Below are 15,610 nucleotides of genomic sequence, written 5' to 3'. Positions count from 1 at the left end.
CTTAAATTGTGGGGCCCAAAACTGCACACAGCACTGAAGGTGAGGCAGCGCCAGTGGTGAATACAGCAGGACAGTCACCTCTTTTGACTGTTATACTGTGTTTGATGCACTCCAGATGTGGTTTGCCCTCTTGGCTGCCAGGGCACACTGCTGACTGCTATTGATCCTGCTTGTCAACCAGCACCCTCAGATCCCTTTCTGCTGGGCTGCTCAACAGCCGCTTCCCTCCCAATTTATACTTGTGCCCAGCCTTGCTACATTCTAAGTGCAGAGTTCAGCATTTGGACTTATTAAATTTCATCCCATTTGTCACTAGGAATGGGGCAGAGGGCTCACAAGCCACCAAACACATAATCCTTGTGTAGCTCCCAGAGGCAGAGTTGGAGCATCTCTCAAAATGAAGTTATGCTTTCTGTTTCCCGAGACATTCAATGCAGAAACAAACTCCAGATCCCCAACGTGGCTTTTTTTCTTTTCCTTTGAGGACAAGCAAGCCAGAACATTCTGCATATGCAGAAGCCTTCTCTGAACATACAAAGATCTTGTTTAGAAATGAAGACTGCTAACAAGAGGCCATAAACAGCAAAGCGCCATGCTATTAACTCTCAGACTATTTGCACCTTTCTGTGTAGCTGTAACAAATTAATTGTACATTAACTAATTCTGTAGTCGTGACTGTTAATTCTGTAATGTCAAGTCAACCTCCAGACTTCCACCCTTTTTGATCAAAAAGAACTACTAAATCAAAAGGCTTGCAATTTTAACACAGAAAAAAATCCTTCAACTTGAAAAAAAAAGCATCAGCCGGGGCAGGTAGGTGTGTGTGGGTGTGAAACAGTAAGAATGAAAACGTTCCAAGTCAGACAGATGAAAGGCAGATGCAGAAGGATAATCCAAACAGATGGCCTGGTTAGGAAAAGACAACAGGCACAAATAATGACTCACACCAGAAAGGAGATGAACATGATGACCTCCTCCAACATGGAGAAAGGACCATTGAGTCAAGGACTCAGAGTGTGAAATAGCTTAAGCAGTGGTCTGTGACCTGATTTAGGTGACCTGCTTTGGCAAGTTTGGTTGGACTAGATGATCTCTAAAGGTCCCTTCCAACTCTACCATTCTGTGATTCTATGAAGTTCAGTTATGACCTGCAAGCTGCCTCTCACAGTAGAGGAGAAAGTGGACTGGTATTCATATCACTGGCTAGCTTTTAATCATTACAAAACCTCTAACCCTTCACAATACTGTTATATCCATGTGGGATGAAAGTGTGGCTAAAACTGCCTAAAACTGACCAGGGCTTGTTATATTTCTAAATTTAGATGGCCTGGAAAAGTATTTCAGCACAACTGCACAGCACTGAAATGCAGAGGCCAGCCTGCAGAGAGCAAAAGCAGTCAGACTTACAGCTAGACATGCAGAGCAGAAGCTGCTGAAGTTTGCTCATCACCACAACTGCGAGGACCAAGATGGTGCTGTGCTGCTCCTTCCCTTGCTGTGCTGCTCTCATGGTAAACCCCAGGTCCAGCTCATTCTGACCTCAGAGCAAGCCCAACTATACTTCATATCAATCCAAAGACATCCATACTGCATGCATTTACCCTCTTCAATTGCACTACTTGTCACATCAAAATTAGGAGCCAACACAGCGTATCTAATCTAAATTCAGTTTTGTGTTTGACTAATTTACTGGAAGTCAATGCTTGGAAAACAGAGAGAAAAAAAGCAATTAATACGTAGTCTCTCATACCATATACATTAAAAAAAGCTGAGAGCTAATTGAAAACAGCTGAGCTCTAATTTTACAAAATCATCCAGTACAGCAAGTCTTAAGAGAAAAATCCTGGAAGTCCTTTTTGATCCTTGTTTTATTTCTGAAAGAACTAAGGACACTGCTGCAGAAAGAGGTGAGTTCACACAGCTCTTCTGAATGAACAACAATGCTGTGAAAACTGGGACTGATTGATAGCCTACTGTTTGCGTCATTATGTACAAATGTTTACCATTTGAGCCTTCAAGGAAGCATGAGACAAAAATCAAAACAAGTTCTATGAAGACTTCAACAACACTGGCAAATTAAAATTGCATCCAGAATTGTTTAGACATGATAGCAGTGGAAGAAAACTGTTTCCTTCTGCATGATACAAATTTTATCTCTGCATTATGCACAATGTCTTAAATTTCTGCTGTGGAAGAGGAAAGAAGTCTTCCCCTCTCCCTCCCAGAACAACTCTGTTTTCTATCATTTTAACCCTTTGCCTCTTCAAAGCATTCTGATGAACTCAACACTGTTTCCTCTTGCATTTGTTGCTCTGTAGTTAATGCAAAATCATACTGTGTTCATCTCCTTCTCCCAGTAAGATGAGTCGCCATTTCCAAGCGAACTGCTCACAATATCAGGATGTTCTTTTACAGGAACCTCATAAATATCTACTAAACAAATTATCCACTTTTTTATAACTTGATAAATCCTGAAGTCCAGAACTAATATCACTAGTTTTGGAAACAAAGGCCCTTTAACTGGAACAGGAACACCCATCACGAGATGCAGAACACAGGGGAATACAGCGACTTCTCCAGTGCGACAGATAGACAAAGATTTTATTTATCTGTCACAAACTATATTGTTGCTGTAAGCAGGCAGCCTGCTCTACCTGATCTCAGTAAGAGGTTACTAGACAGTAGAGAAAAATAGCCATGGTGCTCTCTCCTTGAGGCACAGATAAATAGTTCTGTTATTCAGTAGTTTTGGGAAGAACATCTGTAAGTAATGTGTTTTACTGCAACAGTTACGGAATCTTGTGCTATATTTTCAGGCAACAACATGGTCTTAACATTTCCACCTCTTTACCTGCTTAGGAACTATAACTGTGCAGTCTAAGATACCACAGACAATATCGAGGTTGGTCTTACCCTGTTCCTCCATGAAACACTACATCTTCAAACAGCAATAACTCACGTTGCTTAAAAGACCGCCTAATTTTCTGGAACTGGAACTACTGCTGACAATTCCACTTTACCACACAAGAACTGTCCAATTAAAGGAACAACTTTTGTCTGTGCAAGTGGCATCCACAAGCATAGGAAAAAAGATCAGACAATGAGTTTACAAGTTGCAGCATGAATAATCAGAATAATCTGATTCTAATCCTGGAGGCCTCATGAATGGGTGTTTCATATTAAAGCTACAATAAAAAAAAGACATCTGTCACGAGTCTGAATCTGTTGGATTCAGAACTACACAATGCACAAGCTATGAGAAGTAAAACTAAGACTTTGGATTGTTGGCTGGAAAGGATCTTTGTATAGTTTCAAGAGTGTAAAATAGTGAAAGAAAGGTGAGCACTGGACAATTTTATTCTCGACTTCCCTGAGTAACCAGGACATCAGTCTTCTTGGAAGACGTCTGAAAACCAAGAGATCTAAACTGGGAAACAGAAGAATGTTGATAGACAGACACAGTCCCTAGCTATCTAAATATTTGAGATTTTCATATCCAGCAAATTCCAAGAGAATTGTTGGAAAACTCAAGGAAACTGAAGTAGAAGTATAGATCATGAAGCAACACAGGACAAAGGGATGGAAAGCAAGAACAAAGAATTAAAGCAGAAGTTACAACGACTAATTCCTTCCCTGAAGACCCAGATCTATTTCTATTAGGAAATTAGCTAAAGTTTGAAAAGCTACAGAAATAGTTACACAAATTATGGAAAGCTCAGTCAAAGAAGAAGAACCTATTTTAAAGAATGCAAAAGCAGGTATTAGAAGAGCTGCAAAGTACAGCAAGAGTTACACATGACTAGAATAGAGGCACTGAACGAACACGATGCAGGGAAAAGGAACCAGCTGTAGAGCCAGTCATATGAAAAAAATGACAACAGAAATTAAAAAAAGGAACCCAAAAGTAAATGTCACTCTTCCACGATGCTGGCATCAAGATCAGAAATAATTAAACACTGCCCAAAACTTAAATGACCAGCTTGTCTTATTTAAGAACAATCAAGTAGGGAGAAACAAATACAAAACCAGGTACACCCTCTCCAACAGGATACGATCACAACTGAGAACTAAACACAGTTTAACATGCTGAAACTGCAGAATGTGCACAGTTTTACTTTAAAAAACGAATGAAATTGCCCATCTTCTAATAAGAATTCCCAGTAACTCCAGGAGGTCATGAATAGTAATCCGTGAACAGAGAGCTAAGTATTTTCTATACGACCCCAGAACTCGCAAGTTCGATTTCCATTCCATGCAGCCTTTGGACGAAGTAAACAATCATTATGGAAATACATTAGCAGTGTGCTCATACACAGCATAGGCTTATCCACAGTAAAATTTCAGACTGAGGAGTCTGTCTTTCATTTGTGAGCTGCTGTGTAACTTGTAAATGACAATTTATTATTGCAATAACTAAAAAAATAATAATGATGACTTGTCTTGAAGAGGGACTACATGAGGCTGCAACACAGAGGAAGTGATCACTGTGATTAGCTTGTGTTTGAGAACATTACTTTAAATATTTCTTAAACATGGCAAATAGGACTTCACTGCTTCCCAAACTTCACATCAGCACAGGAGGATCAGAGCACAGAAAGAAAGAATTGAAACAAATTAAATGCAAGGTGATGCACTTTCTGTAATAACTTGGTCTTACTATTTCTGTTGTCACAAAACCACAACCACTGCCCTTGAAGCAGCTAAAAAGGCACCAAGGAAAAAGAAAACCACTTGGCTAAAGAGAAAATACCTGATTTAACACACTTACTGTCTAAAATACTCACATAGACAGAAAACTAGAGAGGGTTGCTTGTATTAGATCAGTTCTAATCTAGCCTTCCAGAAGAATGTACTGTACAGTGCTGCAGCAGGAATGCTGTAAGATTAAAAAAGGAGCACCCTCTCTGAAAGCATTGTTATTATTCTTAAAGATGTTTGCTACTAATAAAGATAGCCATTCTCCCTGTTGTTCTAGAGGAACAGAACATTCTTTACAGTCAGGGTAATTAATGAAATTGCCAAAAGTCTGAAGAACACCACCATCTTCTTAGTGCTTGTTCTAATTCGAAGCACTACTTTTCTTCACACTTTCTGGTCATTACTTGTAATGCATAAACTGCTCAGTGTGTGTTCTGGCAAAGGGACAGACTCCAAGTAGAAGTCACTCTTTCCTTTGGTTTAAAAATACCCACGACAAAAAGCCTGTAACTTTCATCCATTAGTTTTCCTCTGATGAACAGTTTAATGAGAAAGGTGAGCACTGCACAGCATTCGTTAAGCAGCATAATCTCTACATAATTGAACAGAAGACCAGTTTGAGGAGAGTCAGGCGAGTATGGGTTGGGCTAATAACTGCTCAAGTTCGTATTTTATTTTTAGAGCACTTCAGGAGACAATAAAAGCCTTGAACAAATAGTTTCATAAGCTAATTTAAATAAAACGCAGTATCTAAACAGTCAACCACAGCCTGTTAAAGTCCTAAGCAATACTGACACAATATTTTACACAGACCATTCTTCACTATCAACAATTTAATGTCACTGTTCAACCTGTCCTACTTCTGACAATGTTCTTTACATCACGTTTCCAACAGTTGGTAACCAACATTTATATTCAATTCGCATAAATACATTTTTTCATTGAAATATTTCTCAGCACAGTTAAAAGAGACACTTAATTACATCCATGCTTCCTAAAGCAAAGGCATATAGACGCTGTGGGTGGCTCTTGAAACCCTTCCCTCCCACTTCTTGTGGTGGTCCCTAAGTATGTGGCAGCAGGAAGAGCTCACATATATGGCTACAAATGCTGAGTCTGAAAATCATATATCCTCCGAGTTCCCACGGCACAAAGCTCAGCTGCGGATGTCGCCACAGACAAGCAACCACCGCAATTACCATGAAGCTTCCAGTTGAATGAAAAGTCATTAGAAAGGAGAAAACCATAGAGGAAAAGGGGAAAAAAAAAGTTCACCAGATGGAGAAAAGCCGAAAGAAAGAGAAGCCCATATTGCATTGCATTGACAAAGAAATGCAGCTCATGTCATTCACGCAGTAATTCACTGAAGGGGAGGTTAAAACACAGCCTTGGAACAAACCTAAATTACTGTTTGAAAACAAGAGTGAAAAAGGCAGAACCCCCCGCCCCTTGCTTCACCAATATGTATCATACCTCTAAGCATCTTTGATAACTGCTTTTTTTTTTCTCCTTTGCTCAGAAAAAGTAAGTAGATGTAAACTTTAGTAACCCTGAATAAAGTCTGAAAATCCAGATGCAGAAAAGAGCTTACCATCATTTTCCAATATACCTTTGACAACGTATTCTGTTTCACTACAACGTTATTTTAATGCCTTGACCAGAATAAATACAGATTGCAAATTAAGACAAAACATACAAGTTTACAAGACCAAAACTTAGAAGATAATCAAAAAAAGGTCAAAGAAGACAACTTTTATACTATGAAATTCAAACAGTCTTGATTCACAAACTATTTTTCCTCCAGAAACTGCTTCATCAAGATTCTCCTGTGCAAAGAGATTGTATTATCATTATTGTATAGATCACATACTCATGTCAAAGGGACATTATGGCCAGAAATATCTATTTTTTAGAGTGGGAGAGACGAAGAAGAGGACTAGAACTTGACTTCAGAAAGTGCCCAGTGTTTTCACACTCGAAGCCCCACAATTCTCACTGATTCCTAGTACAAGCAAGCAAGCTGTTCAGCAGAACACTCATGGTCATCACTGGATTTTTCTGGTGGTTCTCTCTATAAAATGAGTGGTTTTGTAACACTCACCTTGCCTAACACCACATATGAATCAACTTTCTAGGGGAGAAAGAACTGAATTCAATTCCCAAAGGCAGTACTCAGCTGACTAAATGATAATACTTCCTGAAGTGCATTCATTCCCCATCCATCATTTCAACAATCAGGACAGTGATTTTTTCACCACACAGCCCTGATGCTGTAACATGCCCAGCCTGTGCAGGAAGACAAAAGCCTCACTGAAAACAGAGGTAGAAGAGAGGTGAAGAGTGATGCAATCTGTATAACGATCAATGTGCATGAGTATGGAACCTGAGACTGTACAGGCAGTCTACAACTCTGACATCTCCTAAATTTCAAGTACTCAACTTCAAATGGGTACAACTACTTTACAAGAAAAATCTTTATGCATAGTTTCACAGGTTTCCAAAAAAAAGCTTGCAAACTGAATTCTCATATGTCCATAAAACAGACAGAAGCACTCAGTTCTGTATCTTCTCTGCACTTTGAACTTATGGAGGGTTCTGGTGACATAGAAAGTTCATTAAACTCTCAGTGAACCAGTATCAGAGAGAAAATGAGTCGCTCGAGTAGGCTGCATGAACGCTTCAGCAGCACAAGTGTGCTGAGGTTCTGTAGCCTCAGGAGTCCAGTTCACTTGCTGGAAAAGGGATAAGTAAGTCATCGTTATCGTTGCTAACATGTCCATAGGCAAAGCTCAGAAGTGGCACTATGCAGTCTGGTAAGTCAAGTGGCGATTTTTAATAGCTCAATGTTGTATTAAAGCAGGAACACTTAATATGGTGCATTACTTCTGAATAGTGAATAAGTGGATTAAGCCAAGCAAGAGAATATTCAGAGTTCACTTATTGGCTAAACTGAATCATCAGTGAATAGAGTATGAATTGCAACAGTGGAGCCTAATCCAGTGCTGCCCTTCACACCTCGTAAGTGCACTGACCTTACGTGTCTGTGCATGTTTCTCTGCAGCAGGAATCACTGCAGTCATGGACATCCATCTTTTCAGTTAATTGTAAGTCTAATCATTCCTCTACTACTCCTCCACTTTGTCCCAGTTCCGCTGCTTCCTCTTCTATCTCCTATGTCTTTTATGTCTACGTTGCCATGCTTCATTTCCAGCCTGTATTCCTCTCTGGGGTGCAGTCTACTTGTACAGCAAACTCTGAACAAGTTTTCCGCAGTCCCTTATCTGACTGTCTCCAGTTTGACATGACCACCCATCCACCTGCATCTTCTCATTCTGCCAGTGAAAACTGCCCTTCTTTTCAGCTTTTGATCCATTTTGATTCTCCAGACCATCCAAATCACTTGGCCACCAGGACTCCCACTCCCATTCTTCCACAGATACCTTTCTCAGTCTCAGTGTATGATCCACATGCAATATTCTTCTTTTTCTCCCTCATCCCTTTACCATCTCCTATCCCACTTACTCTGTCCAGGTGTTCACAGTTATTATGTCAGTTTTTGGCTTTTGCCCCAATCTCTTTCATCCTGCCACATTTCTCATAGTCACTCTCCCCATCAACATTTAATGACTCCCAGATCTTTCATTTTCTTCCAAATTACTTGTTCAACTAGCCTGCCTCCATGTATCAGTCTACTCCCATATCTCTTCAAGAGTTCACATTATTTTTTGCACTGGGCTCAGACAGCTTGCTTTCTGCTACCTATCAGAAGAGGATGAGAACACTCAGAATATAAGAGCAACAGCTGAACCACACAATACAAACCCGCATTACAGGCGAAATTCTGCTGAATCCTAGGTAGCTCACACCCCTGTGAGGGATCAAATTTACTTCAAGTTTGCAGGTTGCTCAGTAAAATCTTAAGGATCAAAGATATTAAAATTTTGCTCAGTAAAATCTTGAGGATCTTAATGCCAAACTGAAGTAGATTTATCCAGGAATAGACAAGTATATTCCAATACAAAGAAATCTTTTGGTCAAATTTCAAATCACTCCTGCTAAATGCAAGGATAGTATACATTTTAGCTTCTTCCAAGTAATCACCATTTTTGCCCCTATTGAGTAAACAGTAAAGCTTTAAACAAATATGAAGCAAGTCATTACCACAGCATATTTCTACCCTGCTATTAAAGGCTGGTGCATTTGTTGACATCAGCAAAGAAAGCCTGCTAATGGAAAGCATCAAGTCACTGGTACTCAGGTAAAATTACATCACATTCACGCTGTTAACATAGGCAGCAACCGGCACATTCCCCACCTGCAACTTCTGCAGCTCCACATAGAAAATTACCATCCATTATATCCTGGAATACCTTTCATATAGATGCTTTTGTTTCTTTCATCTGGTTTGTGCTCTTGACTGCCTTCCACATCAAAATGAATCATCTTTCTTACTCGAGCATTTATTTTGTACATTTTCACTTAGTTTCCATTGGATCCTCACACTTGTGTACTTAAAGATGGATAAACTTGCTTGTGCTAACATTCAAGTATCTATTTGTATCTTGCTTTATCATAGAATCACAGAATGGTAGGGGTTGGAAAGGATCTTTAGAGATCATCCAGTGCAACCCCCCTGCAGAAGCAGGGTCACCTAGATCAGGTCACACAGGAACGTGTCCAGGTGGGTCTTAAAGACCTCCAAGGAAGGAGCCTCCACACCTTCCCTGGGCAGCCTGGGCCAGGGCTCCCTCACTGAAACACTGACACAGTTTGTTCTTATGTTTAAGTGGAACTTTTTGTGTTCCAGCTTCATCCCATCACCCCTTGTCCTGTTGCTGGCTACTATAGAAAAAAGGGATGTCCCAACCTCCTGACACCCACCCTTTAGATATTTGTAACTGTTAATAAGATCCCCCCTCAATCTCCTCTCTTATCTTTGGGACAGTTAGTGAAAAGCACTACCTAAAATTACGCTCAAAAAAATTTATGGTAGCTTTCGGAAGAACTTTGAGATTTCACTTGCTTTCGTTGGTCACCACACTTAAAAAAAATCCATGATAATCGATTTTGACTTAACACTTCTGAGTACAACATCTTTTAGATGTTTACACTGATTTCAAAAGTAGTGCTTCACTGTCAAAAGGTGCTGATTCTACACCACTAAATTCTGCACCAAGATCTCTAGAACATCAGACATTTCTCTAAAAACCCTGTGATTTACTGATTAAAGAAAAGTACACACACGAACTATTACATGCAACAATCTCTTTTCTGGGACTTTTTTTAAAGCTGAGCTTCAACAAAAGTATCCTGAAAACATCTTCAATTTGTATTAATTTTGGAGCTTTACATATGACAAGTTTATGCAATATAAAATTAATGATAACAAGTCAAGTTACTTTTGCATTTTTCAGGAGTATTATTAAAGCAACATCAACACAAGTTTTATTTTAAGAACAGCATGATATCAAAGGAGTACAGACATTTTAAAATAAAACTCCCAGAGATTAACTTTTCAGGAGTGCCTAAGGACCCAATTTTATCCTTTCCAAACAGTGTAAGTGATGTCTAATGGGCATACTGAAGGAAGGAGTACCAGGAAGGAGTGAAATCTGAAACTCTGGTACTGAGACACAGTTCTACCTCCAAAATCCTCATATTATAAAAAAATCAAACAATAAATCAACAGATACAAATTCTCTTATTGGACAAAAGTTATTTCTACAGTACCTTCGGGGGTGATAGCACTAGGACACACATCTTTTAGCAGATCTCCCAAAGTATGTAACTGTCCTCCTGAAGTAATTGGTCGAAATAGCTTCTGTATAAAAGGTCTCTCTGTTGTTGCCTGTTTTCATAACAAAATCAGCAGAAACAACAATTTAAGGACCATGCAAATACATAGTGTGACTATTTGAGACAGGCAGAAGACAGTACAGAACAAGAGGTCGCAGCAGAAGACACATCTGGCATTTCTATTTCTTCCCCCACCCTCCTTTGCATTCCACTCATATCATGAAACAGAGAGTTTTTGTTTGTTAACAACCAAAAGTTGACACTCCACAAAACTGAGGATTTGTAAACACTGTCATGAATCTAAAAGTGTTATTATTTTTTAGATTTAAATAAAAGCCTTTCTGTTATGGGAATAGGGTCTGCTCCAACAAAAACTTCCATGTATTCTTAGTTTAAGTAAAACAAGCAGTGAGCAGAAACTTACAAGCTCAACATACACCTGTTTGTTTTGCCAAGTCAAAGCAACACTGTAAGAAGTACCTAGTACCTTCTGCAGCAATCTGTCTTCCTCCTTTTATAAACACACCAAGCACTATCAGTGGCAAACAAGTACCTTTATAGCTCAAGCTCAGGGTCAGCAAGCATCTGACAGTGAAAGGATAGAAAAAGGTTTTTCCCCCGAAAACCCGACTTCTCCCAATCTGAGCACCTAAGTCAGAAAACTGAAGTTAAAAACCTCATATTTTACCAATCAAAAGAAATTAATCAAGCTCTAAACTGCTGCTGCACATTTCTGCTAGCAGCCAACTCCAGAATGCAGATGATGTGACTGTATGACAGGCCACTGGGCTCTAGTAAATTGCGCTTTAATCACAGAATCACAGCACGGTAGGGGTTGGAAGGGACCTTTAGAGATCATGCAGTCCAACCTAGATCAGGTCACACAGGAACATGTCCAGGCAGGTCTGGAAAACTACTATCTTAATTTGATAAAGTAATATAAGCCATTGCCCCTTCCAAACTTAGCTTCCTACTGCTCAGATAGCGGTTCCAGTCCTACTATAATAATTAAAAAACAGAAACAATACAACTCGACATCAATAAATATTTTATCTCTTGGTGGAGGTTTTTCTGAAAAAGTATTAACAAAATGACAACTTTATCACATCTGAAGCAGCAGGGCAAGGAGTCTTTTCCTGAGCAGTACTCTACCTCACAGTAATTCCAGGACAGTACAGTGCTCAACTATTGACACATGACTACTTAACTGTCTATCTGCTGCAGTCAATTCCGTCTCCTCAGAGTAGCACAATGTGGCTATCAACAGCACTAATGCAATGTCTGAGATTCAAAAGGTGATGGGAGGCAGCCAGTCAGCAGGATTCACCTCAGATTCACACTTGAGAAGTGAAACCTGGCACATTATACTGAAAAAGTGTACCTTCAAAACATAGAAAAAAGGACAAAAATGCTAAAATATTGTTATAGCTAAAACAATTTTCTACAGGGTTCATTTTTAAAACATAATAAATTGTTCACAGAAGTCTAATAGCAGTTCCCAAATGCTTACCATCTGAAGCAGAGGTGGAAATAAACATTGGAAGAAGAATGCAGACAAGCTGCTTATCACCAATAGATCAGGTAAGAATGTCTCAAGTATACACTGCAGTTTCTCTTTATTACTAAATTACAATATTTCTCCCTTGTTATTATAATTTAATGCAAAAGATCTATTTTCTGAGATCTCCCACATAGTTGCTGACTGCTGCAAAGCAACATCCTCAGCTGCTCTCATGAAACAAAGAATCACTCAATCACAGGATCTTAAGGGTCGGAAGGGACCTCAGAAGACCATCTAGTTTATATTTTAAGTCTTGAGCAATACAGATGTGGTAGTATAAATAAAAACCACTGTTCTCCATCAATGTTAAAATGATAAAAGTAACTGCACATTGTTTACACAAAGATTGTGGTTCACAAATAGGATCCTACAGGCACAGTATTATTCCAACGTGTATACACTTCTTCCCTCTCACGCAGCAGATCCTTTAGTCATTAAGAGTCGAAAAGTCCCACCCTACAATCTGGAATGTTTGTAGCATAATTTCTCAAGGAATCTTAGTCATATAGAAGCATAAATAATTCTAGAAAGTTTTTATCATTGTCCTTTTTGAAGTGTGGTAGCTAGGAATTCAAGCCCAGCTTGACCACAGCTTTCTATTCCAGTATTTGCTACTAAAATACACAAAAGAATAGCCAACATGAGTAATTGCTTACACAATGTTGTGTTTTGTACAACATTTGCTTAATCAATCAACTCACAAAGACATCACCAAGTAACTATTAACTCACAATGATTTTAAATAATCCACAATCAGGCCTAAGGTGTGTACTTGCACAGGATCTATCATTTTCTCCTACTAACATTATCACAGCTTCAACAAAATAGAGTGCTTTGAAATTCTTTGACTTTATGGTCTGGCGTCGGTGTAGCCGTGCACTGTTCAGAAGATGCTGATGTATCTGCAGGATACAGCAGGGCAGAGTCAATCAGTAACTGCTGATGACAGGTCTGCAGAGGAAATGCCTTCAAGTACGTGAGCACATGAAGACAATCATCTGGCTCAAAATTTGCAGCGCATTTTATACTGATCAAGTCCACAATTTAGTATCAAATCATCAAATGTTTATGAAAGGAAATATTAAACTCTTAACATATTTCATAAAAATTCAGGCCTATTTGGCACAACTAAAAGATCCCGTTCTTCTACACTACTACATAGCACCACAAATCTTCTGCTTTGCAGAACAAATGAAGACTTTACCCGTTTCAAAGAAAATGTAAACGGTAACAGTGACAAGAAAGTGACAGTGAAAACAAAATTACACCACACTTAAAAACAGATTAACATTCTCTAGTTGAGTATACTGGCACTGGGAAGAGTTACAGGTAAGGACAAGCTCCACGAAGTCCCACAGGATCAGACACAAGCTATACAGTTATATATTGTGCTGGCAGTCATAAGTCTTTTTGCTCCCTATCATCCCATAAAAAAAAATGTACAAAACTTAGTTGCCAGCTTGCCTGGCCATTTTCAGTATCAACAGAACATCAAACAGTACATGAAATCCACAATCTAATTAGTCAGGTACTTTACACAGGATGCATCTTAAAATGAAAAGCATAACTCATGAACTGCTGGGTTTCAATGTGGAAAAGTCACAGTTACCTTACATCTAGAGGAAAGGATTTGTATTTTTGGCCTGACCGCTCTGCTGCTACTCTAACACTATTTAAACAAATAAAAGCTACCATACACATTGAACCCACAAAGTAAAACAAGAATTCCTTACAATCCCACATGTGCATGAATAGGCAGCTTAGAACTGTAAAAGCTGAGACTTCCCTACATACTCCATCATATTTTCAGTAATTTGTCAAGTTCTCGTCTGTGCTGTTTCGTAATGAACTACTTTACACTAAAAAAATCTCTCATAATTTAAATGTATCATTTTGCTTAAAATAATTTAAAATCCACCAAGAAGCTTTAAAAGTAGTAATAAGAGTTTGCATGATTTATTTTATACAAAAAGGTACAAGAAAATTAACTGCTCTCTGAAAAAAAATTAACTACGTACATTTTACTAAATATTTACTCCAAAGTACATTTCCCCTGAATTTTCTGTGTTCTGCTTTGTAGCAATATGTTTTCAATTAAAAATCTCAATGCACAATGAAAAAGTACTAATTGAAAAGATGACAAATTGCAGCAGTCACAGAACCATCGTAATACAATGTCTGTCTGAAAGCAAGATACTGCAAATCCCATATGAAATATTGCTCTCTCACTGCTGCTGAGACACAGGCTTTCTGCTGGTATTCCTGGGTGTGTGTTTGGCTTCTTCTAGAAAAGGCGTAAGCAATGTTCCTGGGGTCTTGTGCCTTTTTTGAAAAAAGGCTGACTAGAAACTAGACAGGCAGGTTATCAGACTGAAAGATTAAATGGAAGTGGCAGCTAAGACTGAAAACCACCAATAAACTCAGGTAAGAAAGAATTTGCATGAGAATGGAAAATTATTCTTTCTGACTGTGTAGAAAAAGCGAGCTCCAAGGACATTGCCTAAGGTGGCCCTCCTGAACCTGCCCTACCCTCTCGTCCAAAGTTTTATGATTTTAATAATGTCGAGGGGTTGGACTGGATGATCTCTAAAGGTCCCCTCCAACCCCTAACATTCTATGATTCTACCTACAGCTGCTTCAACTGCTCTTTCACTCAGAAACTAGTCACATATTAAGAAAGGTGGCTGGGCTGTTAAGCTCATTTCATATACCCTGACACCTGCAGAAAAAGGCCAATAGAAACATTTGATTGGCTTCCAGAAAAGTAAACTGCTCATAATATTAATACTGGCTTCCTAAATCTTAATAAATTATGTGAATTTATGTATCAAAACGTATTATCACTCTGTATTTTCCTTATCTTATTTCAGCACATCAATTCCAATGCTAAAAGTCCGCATGCCAGGATGGAATTTGTAATTCTGTTATTAAATCATTTAAACTGACTTTTATCTTTATTACCTCCAAAGATTCTCCAGGAGCTTTTAAGCTGCCAGAATACAAGTTGTTCCAAGAAAATCCATTCTTTTAGCTTTTTATGCCCACGGGTTTACAATGAGACAATTTCAGGGTGAAAACCACCGATTTCATAGAAAGATGGGCTCAAGTTTATACCTCTCCTTGTGGCTTAGCTCGTGAGAAGGACGTAAGGTAACCATTTTGTAATTGCTGCAACACCCAAGATTCAGCAACATTCTCAACTAATGTTTTTAGGGTCTGTTTGCAATTCACAGCTTTCTGATGACAAGAAACACAAAAAAGGAGGAAATTCAAAGGCTCCTAATATTTAGTCTACTAGAATATTGAAACAAAAGTAGTTGTACAAGCTGTCCCATTTAGGGTGGAAAAAGTATAGCTTATTTCTACACAGAGGGAAAAGTCGTCTCTCCCTCTCTAGAGCACAGCACCTCATGCTATGTAGGAATTTCCAGTGACAAATTAAGAAGTTACCTTCAGGAAACTCAATGCTCAACCAGTATCAAAATGAAACATACTAAAATACCTCTCGCTTTTAATTTTTTAGAAGAATATGGTCCTCTTATTTTAAACAATTTC

The 15,610-nt window shown here is 38.7% G+C and overlaps 1 protein-coding gene across 8 annotated transcripts in view; it reads right to left on the bottom strand.

The window, feature by feature from the left end:
- The window catches only part of ATG5 (autophagy related 5), an 81,149-nt gene that overhangs the window by 13,993 nt on the left and 51,546 nt on the right, over positions 1-15,610 (bottom strand). For 7 of the 8 annotated variants that reach the window (XM_061991188.1, XM_061991192.1, XM_061991191.1 and 4 more), the window contains one exon: positions 10,429-10,546. In XM_061991188.1, the coding sequence (XP_061847172.1) occupies positions 10,429-10,546 (118 nt within the window). Of the gene's footprint in view, positions 1-10,428; positions 10,547-11,702; positions 11,876-15,610 lie in introns of those variants that run through there. The other variant, XR_009818284.1, reaches the window with a different exon arrangement.

Source organism: Colius striatus, chromosome 2 (genome assembly GCF_028858725.1).
Source record: "Colius striatus isolate bColStr4 chromosome 2, bColStr4.1.hap1, whole genome shotgun sequence".
NCBI lineage: Eukaryota > Metazoa > Chordata > Aves > Coliiformes > Coliidae > Colius > Colius striatus.
The sequence above is the reverse complement of the archived record's forward strand: the minus strand, read 5'-3'. Positions and strand labels throughout refer to the sequence as shown.